Here is a 26284-nt window from a genome sequence, read left to right as displayed (position 1 = left end):
AAGTTAGACATTAAGGAGATTTGCGAAAATGTAAAACAATGCCTTTCTTCTCACTAAACATTTTTATTTTGAAAAATGTAATTTACCATAAAAGTATTACTTATAATAATACGTAATGGGTTTTTCATTGTTGTTTTTAAATAAATTCTAAGTATTTTTAATTTTCTCTATTTGAATTTCTAATATGGCAGTTATCAAGAGAATTAACCCCACACAAACAAAAGCTCTTCGAACTCTTCAATAATGTTTGGAATGCAGAGTCCAAGGCACACAGGCCTGGGCGTGTCCACGGCAGAGGTCGTGTCTCTGCTCTGGGCAGCACCTGATCTCCCTGCACAGGACTGGCTTCCGTGATCGCACCTTGCCAGGGCAGGAAAGCCTGCACTCCTAGCCATGAGGTGGTCTGACAATTCCCTCCAGTTCACCAGCGTCAGCCAGTGGAGTCAGCGCTGTTCACTCCTGGAGGACCTCGCTGCTGCTCTTAAGGAGACCCACAATGCGTGTTAAACAATCTTTGTTTAATACCCGCTGATATGGTTTGGATCTGTGTCCCCACCCAAATCTCATGTTCAGTTGTAATTCCCCATGCTGGAGGCGGGGCCTGGCTGGAGGTGACCAGATCATGGTGGGGAGGGGGGGCAGTTTCTAATGGGTTAGCACCATCTCTGCTAGCGCTGCATCAGGAGACCTGGTTGTTTAAAAGTGTGTGGCACCTCCCCCAAACCCTCCCTCCTGCTCCGGCCATGTAAGACATACCAGCTTCCCCTTCACCTTCTGCCACGATTGAAAGTTTCCTGAAGCCTCCTCAGCTATGATTCCTGTATAGCTTGTGGAACTGTGAGCCAATTAAACCTCTTTCTCTATAAATTACCCAGTCTCAGGTACTTCCTTAAGCAGTGCAAGAACAGACCAATCACCTAACGTTTCCAGGCAATTGTCGGGAGAAGAGTGGTTTGTTCTTTTTCCTAGTTTGCCGTCTATCTGGGGGCTAAAAGCCTGCTCTCCCAGCACTCTGTCCCTCGCCGTCATCAGCTGTCCTCCACCCCTGCTCCACCCCACCAGGCTCTGAGCTTCCTGGGGACAGAGGGGTGATACTGACTCACACCCCAAAGTCTTCCACCTATCTGAGCACCTGTAGAGGGCAGATGTTTCACACATTCTGGCCAAAATGACAAAGTTGATGAATTACTGAAAACAAGTAGAATACGGAATCTCAAATTGAGGCTCCAAGGTGAGTCAAAAACATAGTTATGACTATTCAGGACATCCAAAGGTAAAAAAAAAAAAAAGGTGTGGTTTCTGCCCTCTAGAACTTCCCCTGCAAATGGAACTCACTTCTATGTATTTCAGCCAGGAAAGGTCATAGAGCAGCCAACGTGAGTTTTAACACAAGCCATGTCACCTGGGCAATGGGCCTCATCTCTCTTAGTCTCAGCCTTGTGTGCTGGGTGTAACCGAGCTCCAACCTGTCCTGGGAATGCCCACACCAAGAAGCACCGTCACGGTGGAGACACTGTTAGTTCCTCACATTCATTCCCACGGTGACTACCCACCAATCACAGAAACTGTGGGGCTACGAGGCCCTTTAAGATCCTCTTCCTGGTGAGGAAGAGCCCCTGGCACACGGTTCTGGTTCAGCGGCTCTACTAAAGCCTCTGCAGCAATGGCGTGGACGCCTGCCACAGAGCTGACGAATAAACACGCCCGTGAAAGAGCACTGGGAACGACTGGCGGAGGCCAGGCTGAGAGTGCGCACTTCAGAAAACCAAGAGAGAGTCTCCCCAAGGGGTTCAATCAGGGTGATGACGTGATGAAAAGGGTGCTTAAGGAAGATGGTTCTAGCAGTTCCAGGAAGAATGAAATGGAGATAGTAAGACCAAGAGTAGGGAAAGGAGCTAAGAGGTAGAAGTGGCCAGGTCCTCCGGGAGCGGACACGCCAGTCCGCATGTTGCCTTGGTTTTAAGTGAGTACATAGCCTCATATTTCTCTGAACTTAAAACAGCGGCAGTGCTTGTAAACACTGAACAGTCCCCAGGAGGAGCTCTGCTCAGGCGGCCTTATCTACGGGAATCACAGCTGAGCTGCCAAGTCCCCTGGATGGTGGGACTGACATCCCTCAACTCTTGCTCCTGGGAGGATGACGTGGAATCCGTCGTGGCAGGTGAGAGAAAGATAAACGGCTGCCACGGGACGGTGATGTGCTATAAACACATGCGCCAGGAAAGCATGATCCCTTACACTCATCGGCCCTGCCAATAAACCATTACATCAGGCTACAAATCTCAGGTGAAAAATGAAAAGCCAGCATCGATTTCATTGTACGGCGGATTTTATTTACAAATAGAGGCCAGATAATCTTGTATTTAAATGGCACAAGTCCCATCATTCACCATCAGAGAAGTGACATTTGAAATTTATAAAGTTTTACGTTATGATTCAATCCTTTTTCTAAGAGGGCAAAAAGCCGAAAGGTCTAGGAGAAAGAACAAAATGTATGAAAATATTAGCAAAGGAGGGGAAATGATAAATTGGTGCTTGGGCCAAAATATGTCTCTAGTGGGCACATTTTTCTTTACAAGGAACAAAGTAAGTCATGAGGAGCCCGGACCAGCCAATAGATACGAGGTTTCCATTCTCCAACCGCACGGTAGGCTTCTACTTTCCCCTTTTTCATTCCTACATGATGAAAAGTAACAGCAAAAACCACACATCTTTCCTTAACAGAACCTTTTAGCTAATATATTCAAACTAAACCCGGAGTCTAAACCTTAGACCACAGGCTGTAAAAGCCATATTCTGACGACTTCGAATCAAGTAGACGAGCTGAGATCTCTTCACTTAGGGGCATCGGGAACAACCTTTACCGCAATGGCTCAGGAAAAGTCAAGCCCTGCTAGGAATGCAGATGACAAGTGACAACCCCGTCTCCGTCTCTCTCAGATGAGGGTCCCCTTTGAGCTGGGATAACAAGGATGCTGGTAGAACATGCAGAACCTCCCAGGAGGCCCCAGCTCTCAGCAGAGGGCCATCTACATGCGAACACCTGTGATGACCTTGGCATTTCCTTCCTCAGAAAACGATTATCGACCCAAACTGTGCTCTGGGCTTCGACCTTCCTCTGCCTGACAAGTCCTGCCTGCTCTGTCAGCAAAATTCACTGTCCCCTGAAATCTACTCTTTCCCACCTTTGGGTCTTTGGGGTCGAGTGCCTCATGTCCCCTCATGCCATACTTACTTACCCCGTCTACCCTTCACCCCCAGTGAGCTTCTGGAGCAGGACTCCCCCTTACTGGCCACTATTCCCGGGTGTGCAGCACAGCACCTCACAGGAAGCGGGTGTCTAGAAAGGATGTGCCAGCCTCAAATAAACTAAGATGCCCACACCCCCTCCAGGGCCTGTCCATCCCCCTCAGTCATTCCTCCGTAGTATCAGCTGGCTCCAGTCCTCGTTCCTGACTTGCCTACCAACAAGGCCCTTCCCAGGCACTGTGTGGAATTCTGCCCCTACACCATTCCATAGGATCGGCCCTGTCACTGGGAGACCTGTGGCTTTTCTACAAAAATCTCAGCCACTAACCCTAGTTAGTCTCTGCAGAGACCCAGAGAGCCCTCACTGTGGTGCAGGGGACTCCTACCAGCTCGTGTTGCTCTCTAGGAGCAGGCACGGCTGCAGCACCCCATGCACGTGCAGCCCTGGCCACCAACCCTTCAGGACGAGGGCTCACGGCCTGGTGTCAGAGACCAGGAGCTGCGGCCCCCGATCTGAGGCCCTTTAAGGGGGATCCCTCTTAGCACAGCTAGCCACACACACGCAGCTACTGTGAGCCTGTGCCCCATTTGGTGGCGGTGGCTACAGTCTGCAGGCAGCAGGGGATCAGACTCTGCACCTCGCCTTCCTGCTGGGCCCTCTGCAGGACACGGTGACCGTGCCCAGAATGACGGGCACATACACTGTGTCTCACACTTCGTCAACCCGGAGGGGTCTGTGCTATTCCAGAGGTAGGAAAGTGAGGCTTCAGAACAGACTGCACGGCCACAGTGAGACTCAGGAGCAGCCCAAGGCCTCAGGCTCTCTTCACCGCAGGGGCTGTGGACGTGGGCTGTGTCCCTGTGGGCGCGGGCGCTCACCTGAATGCCGTCCAGCAGCTTGCTCATGCACCAGTAGGTGTCAGCTTCAATGTTGCGCAGCACCTCTGCGGGCACGCCGGAGACGTCCACCGTGTCCACCTCCTCTGCCTCTGGGCGGCGCCGAGCATGCAAAAGACAAGGAGACTTAGCCACACGGGACCTTTACTCACGAGGAGGCCCACGGGGGAAGAGAGCTGAGCCCGCATCCAGCTCCCCCCGCCCACTCTCATCAGTCTAGCTAAATGACTCATGCAGCCTTCCACCTCATCACTTACTGCTTCTCAATCTTAACACCTAATTAGTTGCAGATAATTAATATTCTGAATCCTCTCCAATTAATTAACATAATTAATACATTATAAATTATTGCTTCTCAGGCATTTCACATTCTAATAAGAGAGAAAATAGAATATATTACTTAATCCTAACAGATCTGAAAGTTTTTTCAGAAGATTTTGAAAACTCTGCTTCTGATATATTTACATATTCATTTGGCAATCATTCCTCTAAAAACCTCTTTCCAACGTTAGAATTTCCCAAACTACACTGGGTAAATACTTCTACGCTAGGATCAAAAACCCCAGAAAGCCGTAACACAGATGTGCTTCAAAGATAGAATGGACAACCATGCTCTAAATAATTTCCTTCTTAAAGTACAAAAAACCTAATGAGAAAACATAATCTAAAAGTTTTTAAAATGTAAAACAGACGCCTAATTGAAATGGCTTATCAGATATTTGAACAAACTAATTTTAGATCCTTACAAAACTGTTGTCATCCAGCAAAATACTCATAAGTGTTTTAAAAATTATCTACCCTATTTAAAAATTTTTTTTTCACTTTAGTTTTATTTGCATGGCATCTTTGCAAGGAAAATGTTCTTTAAGAAAAGAAACATTTCAGCCCAGAATATATTTAGAAAGGTTTAAGCAGATAAACATCACAATCCTGATAGGGATGTTAACGCTGCTGGTGTTGACCGCGGGCTGCTGATGCGCCAGGCCCTCTCCTACGCACTGTGAACGTGCGCGCTCATTTCAGCTGTCACCACTCTGCCGTCACCACCCTTGAGCCCTGACAACAGTGGGGTAAAGAGGCGCAAGGCCGTGGCTATGACGAGCAGCCCGGTTCGCGCCGGGAGGAGGGTGCTAGATGCAGTGCCACCTACTGGTCCCAGAACCCAGGTCCCCAGATGCTCCCCGAGGACCCAGAGGCCCACCTCACATTCGTGTTGCGTACAGTCCTATCCCATCGCGCTGCTTCCCAGCTGCAGCCCTGGACAATCACTAACTCACACTGAAGCTCTGCACAATTGCTAACTCACACTGAAGCGTGACTGGAAGAGACGAGGTGACACGCCACCTCCCACGGTTTTTGGTTCACCCCAGAACCAGCAGGATAAAAGGGGAAGAGCGCCTCCGTGTCTGACCCTCCAGCAGGAGCGAGCAGCTGGGCGCTCGAGGGTCTGGACAGGGAGGTGACAGCCCCGGACACATCCGACGTGGCGGGGCCTGTGGGAACACGAGACGGTGGGCGGATTCCAGCCAGTTCGCACATCACTTCTCTCTCTGGGGTGGTGGCGGTGGATCCTCCGTCACTCCATGGGTATTACTTTGACTGGGTCCTGGGTTTTATAAACCGAGAGATAATTCATCCGCCATAAAATCCACTCTTTAGCGTGTGCGACGCAGTGGTCTTGAGTAGGGTCACAAGGCTGCGCAAGCATCACCACTAGTCCCAGAGCCTTTCCGTCCCCACAGAAAGAAACTCTGGACCCTTCAGCAGCCGCTCCCCACTCCCCACCCTGCGCCTGGCAACCACGAACCTGCCTGTCTCTATGGAGCTGCCTATGCTGGACATTTCACACGGCTGGAATCAGGCTCTGCGGCCCTCTGTGACTGGCTGCTTCTCACTGAGCACGATGTTCTCCAGTCATCCACGTGGCAGCCTGAGTCAGTGCCTCACTCCCCTTCACGACAGAGCCGCACCTCCTACGGCCAGGCCACGGCGCGTCTCTGCATGCCTCGGCTGTGGCAACCTGAGTCAGTGCCTCACTCCTCTTCAGGACAGAGCCGCACCCTCTACGGCCAGGCCACGCCGCGTCTCCGCATGCCTCGGCTGGTAGACCCTGGGCTGTCTCCACTGAGGGGTAACGTGCACGCAGAGAGCAGGTCCCCTGTGTGGGATCCCTCCCTATATACCAGGCACCAGACACAGACATGAGTGAGAGACTTGACGCTCTCAAGATGCTCATGAATTAAAGGGGAAAACAAGTGACTTGAAAGATTGAAAACATCCATGTAGGTGTCAGCGTCACCCAGTGGCACGGAGAAATGGATGGGTTCCTCCCGGGACCCGGCGTGCGCAGGACACCATTGTCCACAGCATACTGGGCGCCCCCAGGCCCTCACTCTCTTGGCCTGTGTTTTCACCCCAGAAGGCAGGTCCCAGTCCCCCGTTCCTCAGATGTGGGGCTAGGATGACAAGTGCTGCTGGCTGACCATGGCTCCGTCCCCTGACCCTCCTCCCAGGCAGGTGTGTCCATGACACTGGCACTCTCCTGGTGGCTCTGTCCACCCACCGGCCCCCTGCAGGGCTGCAGGCTCTCCCTGTAGCAAGTGGCAAGGTGTCTGGCCTTCAAACTCTGCTGGCACAGGAGCCCGGGCTGACGTGAGCACACCCTCTGATGAAGCCCTCACGGGGACTCCCAGGGACAGGCCCTGTCTCCCAATTGCCCACGGCAGCCCAAGGTGGGAGGTGTTGTTTCTGCCGGTCCACAGATGCAGAGACTTAGGCCTCCACACGCTCATCAGTGTGCTTCGTGAGGCAATGGTGGGAGTGAACAGGACAGGCCTGCCCGGACTCCAAGTCCGGCCCCCTTGTAACGCCTTTCCTACTGGAAGGAACGCCAGCAAAAGCCAAGCACGTAGACAGGAGTGTAAGTGGTCTCCCCAGGGCACCACTTCCTCCCTGGGAAAACAGTTTGGGCAGAATCAACTCAACATTCTGCCGGCCTAGAGCAGGTCTGATTTTTATGTCATCTCAGGGAACTGAATCAGCAACAATAATCAGCGGGCTTCCTCGGAGAAGTTTCCCATCGACGTATCCTCTTTCAAGGGCCTTCCAAGCATGGAGGCGTTTCCTCAGAGATAAAAAGAGTAAACAGGGAACTCAGGCCTCTCCAGGCCTCGACAGCCCCTCCCCGAGTGCACAGACGCAGCTGGGCTGTTGCAGCTCTGATTCGCAGAGCCAGGGGTACATGAGCCAGGCAGGCCTCGCTCTCTTGGTCTGTTTACCTGGCTTGTTATTTTATCTGAGGAAATGTCAGTGGCCTATTCTAGGTGTCATTTCTCACAATGGGCCATTTGTTACTCTTCAAGGTAATGAAGTAATGGCATTTAACTCAGAGAGCCCCTGCAGTGATTTGCCAGGAGAATTGGAATTACCCTTACTGTTAGAATGAGATAAATACCCCCCGCCAGAGAAAGCATCCCCCACTTTGGCAAAGGCACACAGAGTGGCACAGGACACTCTGGACTCCAGGCTGTGACAGCAGGGTCAGGACCAGGACAAGCTGCAGAAAAGACTCCCGGGCTGGTGTGTCTGGCCCCTGGGGAGAGAGCCTGGGAAGGTGCAAGACCACCCAGACGAGCCCTGTCCCTGGGTGTATGGCCCAGACAGAACTGCAGGCAAGATCAGGTTTTCCCTGGCTTCCATCTGTTGACGCTGATCTACAAAACCACCTTGCCCAAGGACTAGACAGAGTCCACTGTGGGGTGACAATGGTCTCCGAACCAAGACTCTGAGATGTCCAACGGCCGTGCCAGATTTTAACCCAAGACCTTCCCACTCGAAGGTACACACTGTCCACCAGGCATGCTGCCACCCATGGGGCAAGGAGGGAGGGAGACCGAGAAGGAGCAAACTGGAACGAGACACAACCTGGGAAGCCTCGAAGCCCGCATCGACCCGCACTGGGATGTTCACAGCCGGGCAAGCCACAACAAGGAGGACGGATTTACCTCCCAAAACGTGTCACTCGATAGGACAGCAGAGATGACAGCACTGACACCAATGGAAAGAAAGATTTTTCAGCTAAGATCACAAATGAGAAAGAAAAAGACACAGTCACGGTAATTCCAAGCAATCCCAGGGTTCAAAGGAAGAAACAAGATTCAAAGGAAAACATGATCCATACACAGGTGAAAGCAGAGGAGGGAAGCAGAACCAGATGCCAATCAATGGAGGGCGGGGCCTAATGAAATGGCAGCCATGGCTGTGGCCCTGGGGGTGGGGGTTGGGCGAGGGGCGCTCTCAGGCCCCAGGGCCTTGGGAGATCTGGGCTTAGAGATCTGAGTCATGGGAAATCTGAAGCCATGCCCAAGCTGCCTCGAAGCAGCTGGATGCCAGGAGGTGGGTAATTCACAGGGCACCCCTGGACTGTGGTGAGGGCGAGGGTAGACGTATACAACCTCAGCTTCCTCCCAGCCAGGAGGGACCGTGGCAGCCTGGGAGCCATGACAGAGATGGACCACCGCAGGGACTTTCGAAGTTGACATTTTTGCAAACACATAAAAACAAAGCAATTTAAACCACGTGTTTCCACATCTGAATATGATTCTATCTTTTACTTTTCTCATTTAATTATAAACATTAACACCAGCATGTAAAACAGTGTTCTGGAGCTGCATTTGGCCCTTTCTTCTCCTTCATCAGTCACCACACCTCCATACAAGGGGCAGTCCCGTCCCCCATACCCTGGGGACACCAAGTTGAGAAAAGTGTGAGTCCTGACCCCAAAGAGCCCGCAAGGTGGCGGGGTGGTGAGTGCACAGGCTAACCCCGAGGGGAACCTGGAGGAGGCAGAAAAGGCTCTCCCACAGCCCAGGGCAGAAGATGAGCAGGCCCAAGTGGACCACAAGAAAACGTGAAGTCATGGGACATAAAAACAGACGCTGAATTAAAAACCATCTCACTTGCCTTCTTAGACTGTAGAAAGGCTTTGGGGGACGATTTAACTAACCTTCTTTCTTTTTTTTTTGAGACGGAGTCTCACTCTGTCACCCGGGCTGGAGTGCAGTGGCCGGATCTCAGCTCACTGCAAGCTCCGCCTCCCGGGTTTACGCCATTCTCCTGCCTCAGCCTCCCGAGTAGCTGGGACTACAGGTGCCCGCCACCTCGCCCGGCTAGTTTTTTGTATTTTTTTTAGTAGAGACGGGGTTTCACCGTGTTAGCCAGGATGGTCTCGATCTCCTGACCTCGTGATCCGCCCGTCTTGGCCTCCCAAAGTGCTGGGATTACAGGCTTGAGCCACCACGCCCGGCCCTTAACTAACCTTCTTTGAAAATGCTGCCCTGCTATAGTATTAAGGAAAAAAACCAATTTGTAAAATAAGCCCAGCTTTATCAACAGCTCCATTTACATGGAAAAGTCTATCGCTGCATCTACATACATCTACACAGAGGAGCATCATCCAGGGATGCCACACACAGGAAAGTCTGAACACTCCTGCAGGGCGGGGGGAGTGGGGCAGGAAATTCGCACTATTTTCTGCAGAAGGGCGTAGAGTAAAAGGGAATCTGAGTTTTCACAACGAGCAATAGAAAAAAAACAATGTTTAAGCCTTTAGAACAGTTTCAATAAGGCCTGTCTTTTCTCAGATAACTACCCGTGGAGCAGAAGATCCCACAGGTGGTGGTGCTGCCCTCGTGAATGTTTGGAGAAACCTCCAGGGCATTTGGGGGTCAGAATGACTAGGGTGAGGGGTGCTGCTGGCATTCAGTGGGCAGTGTTACAAGGTGGGGACAGCTGCACAGTCACCACGCCCAGCCTGAGACTCCACCAGTTCACGTGGATGGAGAGATGGATGAGTGGACAGACGGATGGGTAGGTGGGTGGATGAATGGTGGGTAGATACACAAAGCTAAGTTTTTGAAATGCAGGATATTTAGCCTGGTTAGGAGAAAAGCACACGGGGATATCACTGCCACTCTGAAATATGTGAAAAGCTGTTTTAGGGAAAACAGAGCAGAAATTCTTGGCCCCTCTTTGCACATCCAGAAAACAAAAAGGGTCAGAAGATTAAAGGAACAGGGGGATGAATGACTCAAAATCCAGATGGTCCTGGTGATGAAGGCTGCCTACCCAGGACCGCCGGCCAGTGAGGACACCTGCCCACCCAGGACCGCCGGCCGGGCAGTGAAGACGCGTGACCACCCAGGACCACCAGCCACACAGTGAAGACACCTGTCCACCAACTGACAAGGCACTTGTGTGTTTCCACAGCTGGCCTTTCTGCACGGGAGCCCACATGTCCACACATGATTCCACTGCATCCAAAAGCCGCCAGGGGGATCCATGCCACGCTGCGCAGGTAAGGAGGCTGCAGGTAACATGCCCAGATCCTGCGCTAGGAAGTGGCAGAGCCTGGCCTGATTAGTCTACATGCTTCTCATCGGGTTCACAGCAGGACCCCGCACGGCACAGAGGCCTCTGACTCGGTAAAAAGCGTCCATGCTGGAGCCTCCCTTGTATAGCTCCAACTCCAGGCAAGTCTAATTCCAGAAATAAAACAACTCCGCAGCCACGCCATGGGCACCTCTCCTGTCATTCAGCAAAAGAGCCTGTCACCACAAGGCCACCCAAGCTCTGGGTCTCCTAAGCGGCTCATTTCCCTCATGGCCCCCCACCCCACCTCTGTGAGATGACGTCAGTCTCTAGAACTGGAGTAGAGGACTGGAATCGTAGCTTGTAATTAGCAGGAGGTACACTGGAATCGTAGCTTATAATTACCAGGAGGTGCACTGGAATTGTAGCTTGTAATTACCAGGGGGTGCACTGGAATCGTAGCTTGTAATTACCAGGGGGTGCACTGGAATCATAGCTTGTAATTACCAGGGGGTGCACTGGAATCGTAGCTTGTAATTACCAGGAGGTGCACTGGAATCGTAGCTTGTAATTACCAGGGGGTTCTCGAGAACAAAGAGGCTTGACGCGGGTTAGGTTCTCTCTCATATTAAACCACATGGAAGAGCTTGGTACTGGGGAAAGGGGAAAATCCCTTCAATTTAAACAGCTCCTTTCATTTCAAAGGATTCCAGGACACTGGTACCAAGGTATGGAAAGCAGTCACCTATAGCACAAATGCTGTGGGTAAGAGCCAGGCCCCACGGGGAGCGCCGAGGAGGGCGGGGAGGGAGCTATGGCCGTTACCACTACATTCATCACCTGCACTGCACAAACCCTGCAATAAGCCTCTTCACTTAATTAGGAGCTTAACTGGTAATCAAAACTGTTCTGTTTTATAAGCAAGATGGAATTGCTCTATGGATCTCACCTTTTGCATTTCCCAACTTGGGACTTTTAAATTGCAAACTCCAGCACTTTGGTGAGAGAGATTTGAACACTTCGTTAGGTAGATTTGGATTCTAGGACAGAGAAGAAAGTCCTGCCTTGGGGAGAGTGGCATCACAACTCAAGACTATAAATTCGCAAAACTCCTTGGTTCAGCAAAAACCACTAATGTTATGATCACATGGCTCTAGCAGTGGAAACGTCTAACGCTAATATAGATAACGTTCAACTCAATCAAGGTTACACAGACTGAACCACAGTCACAGTTGCCGACTCTGCTTCACGGCCGTAAGCTTGGGCCGTCCGCCTGTAGCCCACAAGCGCAGGCATGTGGCAGGAGGGCGAGACGCTGGCAGACGATTATCACAGGACGAGGACAACGCCCTCAGCATGGCTAGGTGAGGTGGCAGCATCAGGCCAGCTCCAACAATCAACTACCGTTCCCAAGAGTGATCCCAAATGATGAGAACCAACACACTCTTCTCACCAACAGCATGGCTGCTTCCCATCCCACCACCCACAACCCGACCCGCAGCCAGGGGTCTCCAACCTCAAAACCCAAAGCAGGAGGCCTCAGGGCCTGGGAACAGCACAGTGTCTGTGAAGCAGCTGGTCTACTTTTTGTATAAAGAACTTGGTACCAAATTCCACGTAGAAAATGTCCGTAGACAACACTTGGGAAAATATCAACCGTGGGATAGATACTGCGGTAAAAAGTGAAAGAAATCTTCTGTATCATTTACCGTCCTCATTTTGATGAGGCCACTTCTGCAAAAAGCAAAAATTCCAATCTCATAGCATTCTGGTGGCTTGACTGGATCTTCAATGTTTCAATAACGCTGTGAGTAGAAGTTTTGGTTCATAGAAAAGCTATTTGTTGAAACAGTGATGTCTTCTACTAACAGTACCAAACACTTCCATGTGGGAGAAACTGTGGGACGGGGAGAAAGGCGAAGACGAAACAAAGCACATCTAAGTGCCTGGAAGAGAGGCTGTGCCCATGCGCTCCTCTGACTCATCGACTTCACGCGCTCTCCCGATGCTGTCGACGGTCTGTTACAGAGAGACGCAGCTCACACAACCACACCATGTGAGCTGGAACCTGCCAAGCGGAGAATGAACAGGGTCAAGGGGCAGAAGGCACAGAGGCCGGCTAGGCTGAAAAGCATGAGCACAGAGCCCCTGGCATTCCAACCAAGCCTGGAGGGCGGCAGGATCGGAGAGAGTGCAGCTGATGGGAAAGAGGACAGAGTTCGCAGACGGAAGGAGGAGGAAGAGCTTGTGGGGAGTGTGATGCGGAGGCCCCCGAGACTTTCCTGCAGAGGGACGGGGAGCGCCGGAAGACAGCTGTGTGTTCGAGTGGTGCCCTCGGCACAGGGCCCCAGGAGAGTGCCGCGGCTGCGGGAGGAGTGAGGAGCCCGCCCGCCACGCATGGGCAGGTGTCGGGGAGGGACGTGATGTGCATTCAGTGCTGTGGAAATGAGGTGGGCACAGGCGGGTGGAGACGCTGCCACCTGGGGCCTGCTGGCCCAGCACTGCTGAGGCACACGAGGAAGGTGTGGGCCCACCACAGCTGCCCCTCCAGGTAGCAAACACACTGCCGGAGAACCGACGACTGCACCATCACGAAACCCCACACTGGACCACCAGCCACATGGACGGGATGAGGCAGACGGCGTGCCTGCTGCCGAGATGTCACCCCTGCTCAGGGCTCTGCCTGTGTGTATTAGTTACTAAATAAATTCAGTAAGATTCACCGAGCTCACTAATAAAATTGGCCAAGATCCCCAAGTTTAACTATTCCCCCACTGATATAAGTAACAAGAAACAGATCCTCTGAAACACAAAGACCACTCAAAACACAGTTCTCCATTCACTGCTCCAGAGACGACGATGCATTCTGCAAAACAATCTGACAAAGCACGTCAAAGCCTTTAAAATCCACGGAGTTCTGCTGAGCCCAGACAGTGCGCCCGGTACTGAGAAGGGGCCATCGCAATCCAGGAGAAAAACAGTCCCGGGCCCTGCACGTCCATGGCTCATGGTCTGGCAGGGGAGTCGGCCACAAGACAAGGCCCCACAACAAATGAGAATGGGCAGGGCACCCCGCGCCCCCAGAGGTCAGATGGCAAAATGGCACGCTGGTGTGGGGAAGGTGCCCTTACACTTTACTGTTAATAACACAACAAAAAAACAAGAAATACACCCGTGGAAAAACACACCGCAGGTTACTCTGCTATTCAGATGAGGTGGCTAGCATCCAAAAGTGCTGGCTACCTGGAAGAGCCTGCTGCTCTAACTAACAGACAATCCAGCTTTCACTGACGGCTCCAGCAAGTGACTTTGGTTGGAGCCACTTACAAAAGCCTACGTCCCTTTCCTCATCAATCCTTGGTCTTCGATAAATCACTCTGACGCTCGGCCCCAAAGTTCTGCTCCTGTTTGGGTGCCGCTTACAACCCAGCTGGCAGCCCCACCACTCAGAGCAAGAGCGGGCATGCAGCTCACCAGTGCCCAGCATGGCTGTGGCCCCTGTCGCAATTCTAACGAGCCTGCGTGAAAGGTTGGCTGTGATCACTCACCAGGCATGGCCTTGCCAGGAATCAGGTTGGCAACTCGACCCCTCAGCCCTCAGTGCCCCTGTTGGCCCATCCATCTGGAATCGATACATTTCAAAACACTCCTCCCTCTCTATCATACCCAGAAAAGGGACCATAAAAATCAGGTAAAAAACTGCTTACATTGTAACTATCCAAATTGGATGGATATAATCACAGAAGGATATGAGGCTACTGTATCAAAACCAAAATTGGACAGACTGTGCGTGTATTACAGCACAAAGCCAAAGCAAACTAAGAGGGCTTCTTTCAGGATGTTTTTCAGTATACTTCTGTTTAAAACAATTTAATCAATTGTATGGCTCTTCAGTTTCTCAACAAAAAGAAACATGATCCACTGAAAAGAACATATGGGACTCCCTTCAACACAGAGGGCCCTTCCCTTCCAGTTTCTCAGGCCATCCTGGCTGGCAGAGGCCACATGCTCTGCAGGTCATCTGTAGGTGGGGAGTGCCAGAGGAGCCTCCTCATGCCCAGAAGGTGCTCAAAAGGTATGACTGCGGAACAGCCCCACAAATAAACTTCTTCCTAAGTGACAGATACCTATATAGCTTGCAAACAGCCCTGCTTGCTCTCCACGCCTACCCTGAAGAGGCTTCCCATAAAGAATGTGTTTCGGATGGCCCAGCTTTCCTACACAGAGCGGCACGAAACCAAGGCTCCAACCAAGTGCACAGCCAATGACTGTGCACCTGCCAGAAAATCCAACGGATGCTGCTGGCAGCCAAGGAGGGGCAGGAACTCGGCCCTCACACTGACAGGCAGCTGCATGGCCCACACTCAGGTCCTGGTGCTCTGTTACCTCAAGTGAACATCTCAGCACCCCACGGAAACGTGCATCGCTCCTGCTCGACCCAAGATCAGAGCACACAGAAGGAATGGTGGCCAGCCAGCTCCGAGAGCCTTCAGATAACAGGTGTCCCCGCGGGCCCATGCCCTGCTCCTGCACCTGCCTCGCCACTGCTGAGGCAAAGGCTGGAGAAGCTGGCGCACAGCAGCAGCCTGTGTCCTCCCCAGCAGGCAGCGTGGGGGCCCGGAGGGGAGGTGCACGGCCCCAGAACGCAGAGAGGCCTGCTCAGCCCAAAGACCCCATACCCTGCCCGGAGAGGCACCTGGTCCAGAGAAGGATGCAACCTTATGCCTGTAAACTGCCCTATGCACCCTTGATTCAAGGATGAAAAGAAAGGAAGATACGAGCCTTCTCAGGCTTCCAAAATGGCCTGTCTCTTGGGTTTTATACTTGCCAAGGTTCTACTTTCCTGAACAATATGTGTAGCACTCACTGGGAGCTGGAGAAGGCACAGGAATAAGTGCCTGCTCCGTTCAGAGCCAATACACTAGGCCGGGAGAAAGCAGAACACCACACAATCGTGGAGGCCGGAGAGCTCCCTCCACACTCCCTGGGCCTTCCCAGCTTCAGGCACTGCGGGACCCAGGGCAGGCAGTGATGAGCACTGTGTGGCCCAGGCAGGGTCTATAGGGCATGTCCAAGACACCATGGGGTAAGGTGATCAGGCACTGATTTTTTTTTTTTTTTTTTTTTTGAGACGGAGTCTCGCTCTGTCGCCTGGGCTGGAGTGCAGTGGTGCTCAGTCTCGGCTCACTGCAAGCTCCAACTCCCAGGTTCACGCCATTCTCCTGCCTCAGCCTCCTGAGTAGCTGGGACTACAGGTGCCCGCCACCACGCCCGGCTAAATTTTTTTTGTATTTTTAGTAGAGACGGGGTTTCACCGTGTTAGCCAGGATGGTCTCGATCTCCTGACTTCCTGGTCCACCCGCCTTGGCCGCCCAAAGTGCTGGGATTATAGGCATGAGCCACCACGCCCGGCCCAGGCACTGATTGTTTTAAAGTCATTGTCACAAAAAAAAGTTTAGGAACTCACAATACTAAAGAGAGAAATTAGCCACAGATACATTATGTAAAACACAGCCAGGATATCTGTTGGTCTAATTTTATCCCAATTTGTTTCTACGTAGGTTTTGTTCAACTGTTACGTGACTACGGTTGCATTATAAATATAAATGTGTGCCCTGCTGAAGCTGACGTTTGTAACAGGGATCTCCCATTTTATAACATGCTCTTTGAAGCTGTCCCTCAGCATGCTCCATGATCATCTAAAGGACTGCAATCTCCTCGTCTACACAGCCGCACCCCTACTTTGGGATGCTGGCATTGTTTCAAACATCTTACTGTTACAAAGAATGCCCCAGTAAGCCTGTTTTCTATATAAGGTATGTGATCCACACTGAGAGAAATTTCCTTAAGATAAACGTCTCAAATGAAATTGGCAGGTGAAAGAGTAGAACATTTTATTGAGATATTGGTAAAATATTTGAAAGACACGTTGGAAGTTTATTCTACAACCAGCAGGACCCAAGATCATCCACCTCACCGATCACTTCTCAGCACCATGACCCTCTGTGCAGCTCTACTCACTGGGAAGGTAAAAACATCCATTATCATGAGATCTAATTCATATTCTTCATTTTCTGGTAAAGTTTTGCTGTTTTTCACACATTTGTGACTGTTCCTTAAATCCATCTTTGATTCCTGTGGTTCTCAGTTAAAGCCACGCAGAGCAGGAGGGGTGGTGAGACGGTGAGTACCGATCCCAGGCAGAAGCCAGTTCTCCTTGGCTGGGATCCTAGAGACACCCGCATCTCCTCCCAGACGGCACACTCCCCCAGGGCCAGAGGGCCGGCCACAGCCAACCCCACTCAGGGACTTGCAAGAGGCAACCACCTGCCACTGACAAAATCTGCAGGAACCTGCAGTGACTTTTCGAAAACACGCAGGAAACCAAGCAATCCAACTCACACAATCTGGATACATCTGCCAAAATACACACTCAGACACACTCCCACTCACGCACACACAATACTCTCTGCTAGCAAATTCCCCAGGGCTCTCACATGCCCGATGCTGGTGACGCCACTGGTTGTGCCACCCTCACGCCACGGACCGAGTCCCTCTGTGCTGCTCTCGGGGTCCCTCTCAAACCCTGACAGAGCCATCCGTGCCCCGCATCCTGGAGTGAGGAAAACAGCCACTGAATGGAAAGCCTGGGTTCAAATCCTGGTCTCTATCAAACAAATTACCTGAAGAAATGACTTCGAGCTTCTTCTTCGCCATGCTCACGTGGGAATTATAAAACGCAAACCCAGGGCCGCAAGCACAAAATGTTGCAAGCCATACAGAAAACTGGAAACTTCACTAAAACCACACAATCATTTGCTGAAGTTTCTGTATTTGTTTCACGTGGATACAAGCTCTAAGGATGGTCTCTCGGAAATGTCTGGAGTCGCTTGAAAAGCTAAACGTAACATGAATACAAAATTACACAGAAGTGCACTACAAGCTAAGGTGCTAGTGTCTTGCTGGCTGTGGTAGGACTTAGGTATGAATCTAGAGCAATTATTCAAATTGAATCTGAGGACAAATATATAAGGAAGGTGGATGATTCTTGACATCATTTGCCGTATTTTCCAAAGTTCTTAACTGATTTTTTACAAAACAAAATTGTCTTAATATTATGGTACAATGAATATCTCTGTTTACTCAAAAGCAGTCTAGAAATTAGAGTTCAATATGATAGCTGCCTAGGATAAAAAGTAAATTATCATTGACTAACACTAATTACCAAGAAAATAAAGAGTTTAAGCCTCAAAATGAGGCTTCAAAGATTTGTGTTTGTATCTTCCATGAAGGGTGCAGAATTCTCTCCATGCCAGGAGTCCTGGGAAAGGGTTTTTGTTTCTTGTCTCTGAGCAGATGTGTCCTCTTAGCTATGGACTGGGTTTTTTTTTTTTTTTTTTTGACGGAGTCTCGCTCTGTCGCCCAGGCTGGAGTGCAGTGGCCGGATCTCAGCTCACTGCAAGCTCCGCCTCCCGGGTTTATGCCATTCTCCTGCCTCAGCCTCCCGAGTAGCTGGGACTACAGGCGCCCACCACCTCGCCCGGCTAGTTTTTTTGTATTTTTTAGTAGAGATGGGGTTTCACCGTGTTAGCCAACATGGTCTCGATCTCCTGACCTCGTGATCCGCCCGTCTCGGCTTCCCAAAGTGCTGGGATTACAGGTAAGAGCCACTGCGCCCGGCCACCCAGCTAATTTTTTGTATGTTTTAGTAGAGACGGGGTTTCACCGTGTTAGCCAGCATGGTCTCCATCTCCTGACCTCGTGATCCACCTGCCTCGGCCTCCCAAAGTGCTGGGATTACTGGTAAGAGCCACCGCGCCCGTCCTGGACTGGGTATCTTTTGTCTTCAGCTATGCCTGTGTGGTAGTGGCAGAGCAGACTGCCTGGATGGGGACACTGCCAAAGAACCAAAAGATGCCAAGAGGCTGGGCGTGACGGCTCACGCCTGTAATCCCAGCACTTTGCGGGGTTGAGGCCGGCGAATCACTTGAGGTCAGGAATTCAAAAGCAGCCTGGCCAACATGGTGAAAGCCCGTCTCTAACAAAAATACAAAAATTAGCTGGGCATGGTGGCAGGTGCCTGTAATCCCAGCTACTCAGAAGAATAGCTTGAACCCAGGAGTCGGAGGTTCCAGTGAGCCCAGATTGTGCCACTGCAGTCCAGCCTGGGCAACAGAGCAAAAACTCCGCCTCAAAAAAGAAAAAAAAAAAAAAAAAAAAAAAGATGGGTCCAACACTGTACCTCCTACGTAACGTCTGAAACGGCACTATGTAACAGGCCAGCACTGAAGACCATGAAAAATGCACTAATAACAAGATTCCTGTTGGAGGCAAATAAAAAGCACTTAGTTAAATTGGAGGTAACAGAAAAGACTCAGGCCCTTTTTCCTGCTCCATCACTAGCGGTCAGTCCCACTGTGTGAGTCCCCTGCTAACTAATGAGATGTTAGTCTCTGACACCATCCTCTACGACAAGGAACCAGGGCTCTCAGCTGATGCGGGTTTGGGCCAGAAGAATTCAAAAGGAGGCTGTGAACAAAACTAAAGGAGGCTTTCAGAGGTGTCTGAAGGCAGGGCTAAAAAGGCTAAGTAAAACCAGTCAGTTCCGAGGGCCAAGAAGCCAAGTAAATGTCAAAAAAGCAAATGCCGATGGCAGGTCATTAGAAAACCAGGAGTCTGGAAAAGCCAAGTCCAGACTGACAATAAGCCACAGGGAAACCTTCCGACAAGAGTGAACTGACAGGTGCGTGGCTGCCCAGAAAGCCGGGAGGCGTGGCTGGGCTTGGCCGGCTCTGACCAAGCAAAATGAGAGTGCATCCGAGGTCCATGGCAATCCCGGGCACCAGAACCAAGCCGAAGGACAGGGGAGGGGACAGAGAGGCCATCAGCACAAGGGACCAGGAAATGGGCCTTTCCCTCCTGGGGTCTGTCTGTCTCCAGTGTGGCAGCAGGGAGGTGGCCTGACTCCCAGCAGGCCTCTCAAACCCGGGACCGCAAAAGTCACAGCACAGAAGCAGAAGGCCAAGGTTCATCAGGGGCAGCCACACCCACACCCTGTGTCCTGACACACCCTGCAGCTGGCCCTGCCAACCAACCAGAGGGTCAGTGTCAGGACCCACTGTTCCCAACAGTGCACATCTAGCTCCATGGCTGAGTCCAGGCAAGACCCAATGTGTGCGTGTCCCTCTCCTGTGCCACCCTCACACCAGCCCCATGCCACTGACTCCTCACAAACTCATCATCCATGCGTCACAGAGTTTAGGGGTTGCTTTGGTTTTAGTTTTTGTTTGGGTGGAATGCAAAACACAAGGCAAGATCCTAAAGCCCCACAGCTCCTCGTCCAGAAATGCGGAAACTAACAAGAAAACGTTCTGTCTGGCCGAGCTGTCAGGGGAGACGGCCGGGGGCTCATTCTCATAACTGAAGCTGCCTCAGCAAGCCACGGCCAATGCCTGTTTCATTTTCTACTGAATTAGAAGGAGAGCTTCCTGCTTCACAGACAGCGGGAAGAATGAGCATGGTGTGCTGCATCGTGAAAACATGGTCTGTCTCCATGCATTTCATGAAGGTACTCAGACAATGAGAAGGCCTCAGCTGTTTCAGGAACTGCAGGCCTAGGCAGAGGCAGGAGCACATTCAAAGTAAACAGAGTGATTCTCCTTTCTAGAAAGAAACGCTAATTCCCTCCAATCCAGTAAGCCTATGGGTAAGGCAAAGGTCAAACAGCAAGTTTTCAAAAGAAGCAAAGCCTGCTGTCTCCTTTAAAACACAGAAAACTGTTCCAGCAGCTGGGGGAAGAGTCTCAACACTGGGCACAGAGCTAGAGACGCCCTGCTACAAAACGCTTATGCATGAAGAGCTCATCCTTATGCCAAGTAGACACGGAGGCTGGCTGAGTGAAGACAGGCTGGAGGATTAACTCTGCATCACACATGTGAACAGGTGGAACTGGCCAGAAGTCCCAGCTCTCCAATGGTGAGACGGACACCCAGGTGGACAAGGTGGGGGCCTCTCCACATGCACATGCCGAGCCCCCGGCCCCATTCCAATGTAACGACTGAGGGTTGAGCAGCCACAGTGCAGAGGACACGGGCTGCCCTGGGACCACAGCCACAGGGAGACGCTAAGGGGCTGGGGGTCACGAGGTTTGCACAGCCACTCAGAACAGGCAGCCAGCTTGCACCTCCAACCCCAAAGGGAATCAAACAGAGGACCAAATGGACCTGATCAATAAACCTCCCTGGTTCTACAAAACTCCCAGGAGGTCACAACCACCAGAGAAGGGTGCCACATAGAAATAGAAAAGAAATGGTCAATCCTTGGGCCAAGCCCTCAGGGCTCCCTGATGTGAGCCACACTCAAGACCATGACTGCTCCTCCACCTGCTCCTCCACCTGCAGAAACTCCATCCAGGCAGCACCCTCCTCCGGGATCCCCCTGGCCTGTCCCATCACTCCCCCAACCCCGCCAAATGTAGGAGCTGCAGGGTGCTCTGTGTGGGTTCTGCCACCACAAGTTCGGGGGGGTTATTGTGTGCCTCCTGCCCCTGAAGCTCCCACTCCAGTCCATCCTCCATCATCTGCAAATGGATTTGTCCACTATTGTTAGAAACGTGTTCCATGCTTGCTGTTTGATGGCCGTCCCTCCCCTCGAGGAGGCAAACTGGGTGCTGGGTAGCTGCAGGAGGTGTGATCCACTTCCTCACATAAGCAGCGCAGGCACAGCCTCACCTCTCACCTGCCCAGGATGGCGTCTCCTGCACTGGAAGGCCCCACTCAGCTCACCTGGCCCGTGCTGTCCTCATTCTGGGATCGCGAACCAGCTCCAACCCATCCACTGACTGGCAGTCAAGGCCCTTGATACGGTCTGGTTCTGTGCCCCCACCCAAGACTCATCTCAAATTGTAATCCCCACGTGTTGAGGGAGGGAAGTGATTGAATCGGGGAGCAGTTTCTCCCAGGCTGTTGTTGTGACAGTGAGTTCTCACGAGATGTGCTGGTTTTATAAGCATCCGACATTTCCACGGCTGGCACTCACTGTCTCCTGCTGCCTTGTGAAGAAGGTGCCTGCTTTCCCTGTGCCTTCCACCATGATCGTAAGTTTCCTGAGGTCTCCCAGCCATGCTTCCTGTTAAGCCTGCAGAACTGTGAGTCAATTCAACCTCTTTCCTTTAATAATGACCTAGTCTCAGGTGGTATTCTTTATCGAGTGTGAGAACAGACTAATACAGCACTACTCCAACCTCCCTCTGTCAGACCTTTATTTCCAAACAGTTGTATGCACAGGTGAAGAGGGGCGCTTTCATGGGGTCCCTTGGCCCATCACACCTGGCGCTGGCAATGGACACATCAGCTGGCTCAAAGCTGGAGACCACGTCCCTCTCTAACAGAAAGGCCTCAAGGCTCCCAACTGTCTTCAGAGCAAGGCCTCCAAATGCGAGCCTTCAGGGACCTGCCATGGCCTCTACCCAGCACTGCCCGGGCTGGCTGCACCCCAGCCTTTCCTTGGGTTCCTTGTTTCTTATCTGCCCAACTCCCACCAACCCTTCTGGAACCTAGTTTAAGCTGGATCTGGCCCCAGCCTAACAAGCAACACAAAAAAACATGTAAATTCCTGAAAGCCAGTGCTCAACAGTCTGTGCTGGTTTCGAATCTAAGCCTCCATCTGAAAGAGAGAGGAAGCGCCTCACCTAAAGCCCCTAGTATCTCCTCAGTCACACCCCTCGGCCGTCTCACAGTGGCCTGTGTGAACCATCACTGCCACACTGAGAGGAACGCGCCCCACAGACGGCGAACCACAGGTCCACAGACGGCGACCCACAGGCCCACAGACGGCGACCCACAGGTCCACAGGCTTCCGCACACACCACACAAGACGCACATGGCTTTTGGGCTGGGCAGGGCACCACACATCCCAGCACAACGCCTTCAACTCAGAGCTGACAAGGCTGAGCCCAGAAGAGGAAGGGGCTTCTGTCGGCTTCTGCTAAGTCTCTCTATACAGACCAAGGAGGAAACTTCCCAATAACGCTTCATTACATGATTCTTGTAAGTAATCTGGAGAATACAGAAAAATTTAAAAAAGAAAATTAAATCATCCATAAATGTACTATGCAGATATAACGAATATCTTCATTTAGTTTCACTGTATTAGCCTGGGATGCTGTAATAAACTCCCACAGACTGGGCAGCTTCAACAGCAGAAATGTATCTCCTCACAGTTCTGGGGGCCCAAAGTCCAAGGCCACCGTGTCAGCAGGGCTCGTTTCTCCAGAGGTCTCTCTCCTGGGCCTGCAGACACCATCTTCTTCCTGTTTCCACTCATGGTGTGCCTCCGTGTGTGTCCCTGTCCTCGTCTCCCCGTTTTTTTTTGTTTTGTTTTTCTTTTTTTTGAGACGGAGTCTCACAGGTATGAGCCACCATGCCCAGTCAATACTATTGATTGATTGATTGAGACAGAGTCTCGCTCCATCACCCAGGCTGGAGTGCAGTGGCACGATCTCGGCTCACTGCAAACTATCCCCTCCAGGGTTCATGCCATTCTCTGGCCTCAGCCTCCCGAGTAGCTGGGGACTATGGGAGTCCGCCACCACACCCGGCTAACTTTTTGCATTTCTAGTAGAGACGGGGTTTCACCATGTTAGCCAGGATGGTCTCGATCTCCTGACCTCGTGATCCACGCACCTCGGCCTCCCAAAGTGCTGGCGTTATAGGTGTGAGCTACCTCACCTGGCCCCTCATCTCTTCTTATCAGGACATCAGTTCCATGGGGTTAGGATGCACCCTAATGGCCTTACTTTATCTATATTACCTCTTTAAAGACCCTATCTCCAAACATCTTCTGTGGTATAAGGGGTTAGGACTTCAACAGATGAATTCTGGGGAAGCAATTCAGCCCCTAACATTCACACACACGAACATTTTTGATAAGCCAGAATTGAGACTAAATATGAAGTTTTATGTCCTACTGTTTTTATTTACACCCTGATCATTTTCACATACTGAGAAGGGTTTTTATGAAATCATGTTTAAGGTGACACAGGAATCAATGTACCCGGTGGCTTTAAACTTCCTCTATCGATGGTCATCTGGGCTGGTTCAAGCCTCAACTCATGCACACATTTGCCTCCACCGTGAGCCCTGGGCTCAACCTTCACAGGCATCACCTTCCACGTCCTTGGGGCAGGGAGACACCAGGCTGTTCATTGGCCACCAAACTGCTTTCCAGAATGGCTGTTTCACAGCAAAAGACTGGAAGAGTGTCAACTTCACCTCGCCTGAAAAGCACTGAGTATTATCTTGTTTAATTTGTGATGATTTGATAGACAAAAATAGAACTGCATTATTGGTTCAATTTGCATTTTCATTACCTGTGAAGTTAGATGGTTTTTTCAGCTTATTAGTCATTTGTGTTTCCTGCTTTGTAACATGTCTACTTATTTCTAAAAGAAAGAATTTTAATGTATTTATCTTCCCGAACATAAGAAATGGCTCCTAAAGACAAATACTACCACACACACACACACAAAAGAGAACAGGTGTCAAGGTGAGTAGCACAGGTTGTTTTGAAAATGCAAATACGGCCTCTGCTGGTACATACGCCTAAGAAGCTGCCAATCACAGCAAACCCTTCCAGTCAGTGTGAAGCTGCCTTTTACATAAACATGAAAGATTGCTAAAATTCTGAAACTATTCAGGGTGACTGGAAAATAATTTATTTTGTTTGGCCTTATTCAATTCATCATTAGTGTACTTTTAATCAAATATATCAACATGCACTAATTAACCCTGCTTTGGGTAAATCAAAATTAACAAACCACTTCAATAATAAATCAAACATAATTGGTATTTTAATTTTTAATTTTTTATAAGTAACATACCATGTAACACTAGGCTGAACATTACATTACCACCACATAATGACCTCACAGCATAGCAACAGACTGTCCTTTACACTGTTACCAGACTCATGAAATACGCTTCCAGAATGAGAAAAAACAGCTGTCAACAGCCGCGTCTTATTATTCAACTATTAAACTTCCTTAATCATCAATCAGTTTAATTGCTCCTGACATGGGTTATAAATAACATTTTGTGGTTCAATAAAATATCACAAGGATAACCCCTTCACTCCCTAAGCTGATCAGAAATTCCTCCTTGAAATATTCCAGTACAATCCATTTATCCTTTGCTGGGATTCAATTATTTCCACTTCACTTGCATGTAACAGTTTGAAGCATTTCGCTAATTTGGGCTAAAAAAAAAATGTGAAGAAATCACTGTATTAAATTGCACGGTATTATTTTCAATTAGATCCCTAATGGGTAGACGACCCATTTCACTCTGGCCCAAATCAGTCAGCTGAACACAGCTGGTACTGAGCCACATTCGGGGGCTGTTTTGTCCCGTCCTCCACTTCACTCAGCTCAGCGTCCTCGGCTCCTGCTCTCCACCCAGAGCATGGAGCCACAGCCACAGTGACATCGTGAGGGCTGTGCTTTGGAAAGATGAGCCCCGGAGAGGAGGCCAATCGGAGGGGTTGAAGAGTGAGGCAGGATGCTAGAGTGTGTGCTGTGCCCACAACTCTCAGCCTTGAATGAGGAAATCAATGTGGTATCTGACCTGCACAAAATCCAATTCATTCATTCATTCAACAGGTAGGAGTGAGCACACCCCAACCAAGACAACCTTCCCAGTGTTGACCGCAGCACTCACACACAGCATCACGTTTCCTCATCCTCATCTAAGGCAAATGGTGGCTCTCACCTATGTCAGAGGTGAAAACACAAACTGAGCAAGGACATGTTCAAAGTCACACAGCCTGCAAGAAGCAGAGCGGGACTGGAGCTGAGACCTGTCCGACTCTAGTGCCTATGGACTCTCTATTGCAGTAACAGCATTTTAACTACACTGGTAAGACCCTGACCTGATCCTGGACCTTCTGAAGAGGATGAATTCAATAAACAGTGGTTAAGATGCAGATTGTCTCTGGCATCAGATCATCACAGCTCTGCTACCTCCTAGGTAAGTGGCCTTGAACAAATCAGTTAACCTGCTTAACTCTCGGCTTCCTTACCTATAAACTGAAAAATATCACCTACCTCCCTCCCTTTTAAGGGTGTTGGGAGAATCACACACACGCACAGTGAAGCTGAACAAAGCACCTGATAGAGGTAAATACTCAGTCAATGTTAATATTGGAGCTGGCTAACTTTGACAGAATTCTACCAAATCCTCAGCCATGGACCAAAGATAATAATGACAGCAGACTTCCCATCGGAAATTATGCAGGACAAAAAGACAACAGAATGACAGTGTTAGAGGACTGGGAATAAAACCAGTAACCCAGGATTCTGTACCCAGTAAAAATACATTGTGAAATTTTTTTCAGACAAATTAAAGCTATACTACAAAAAGTGTTAAAGTTCTTCAGGAGACCTACACAAAGAAATGAAAAAAACAAGAAATTTTAAAAATAAAGGTAAATATGAAAGGCTTTTTAAATATAATTTCTTTAAAAGGTAATTCACAAGGAACACACCAGGCATACAGATCTTGGTTTTAATACAATCCACCAATAAAAGGAACCAGAGATCCTTGGAGAAATGGCCACACACACACACCCACACACACACACACACACAGATGAGAGTGTGTCACGGGACCCAGGGGCCAACTGAAAGAGCCCCCAGTGGCAAAGCTGAAACCATCTGAACAACAAAACATATAATGTAATACTGCACTACAGTCCAAAGTATGAAGTATTTAAA

At 50.3% G+C, this 26284-nt stretch overlaps 1 protein-coding gene across 1 annotated transcript in view; it reads right to left on the bottom strand.

Annotated features, from left to right (window-relative positions):
- The window catches only part of TBC1D22A (TBC1 domain family member 22A), a 509073-nt gene that overhangs the window by 199016 nt on the left and 283773 nt on the right, over nucleotides 1–26284 (bottom strand). Inside the window, 1 exon segment of the mRNA XM_031934660.1 lies at nucleotides 4129–4238. Within this exon segment, the coding sequence (XP_031790520.1) occupies nucleotides 4129–4238 (110 nt within the window).

Source organism: Piliocolobus tephrosceles, chromosome 19 (genome assembly GCF_002776525.5).
Source record: "Piliocolobus tephrosceles isolate RC106 chromosome 19, ASM277652v3, whole genome shotgun sequence".
Lineage (NCBI taxonomy): Eukaryota > Metazoa > Chordata > Mammalia > Primates > Cercopithecidae > Piliocolobus > Piliocolobus tephrosceles.
The sequence above is the reverse complement of the archived record's forward strand: the minus strand, read 5'-3'. Positions and strand labels throughout refer to the sequence as shown.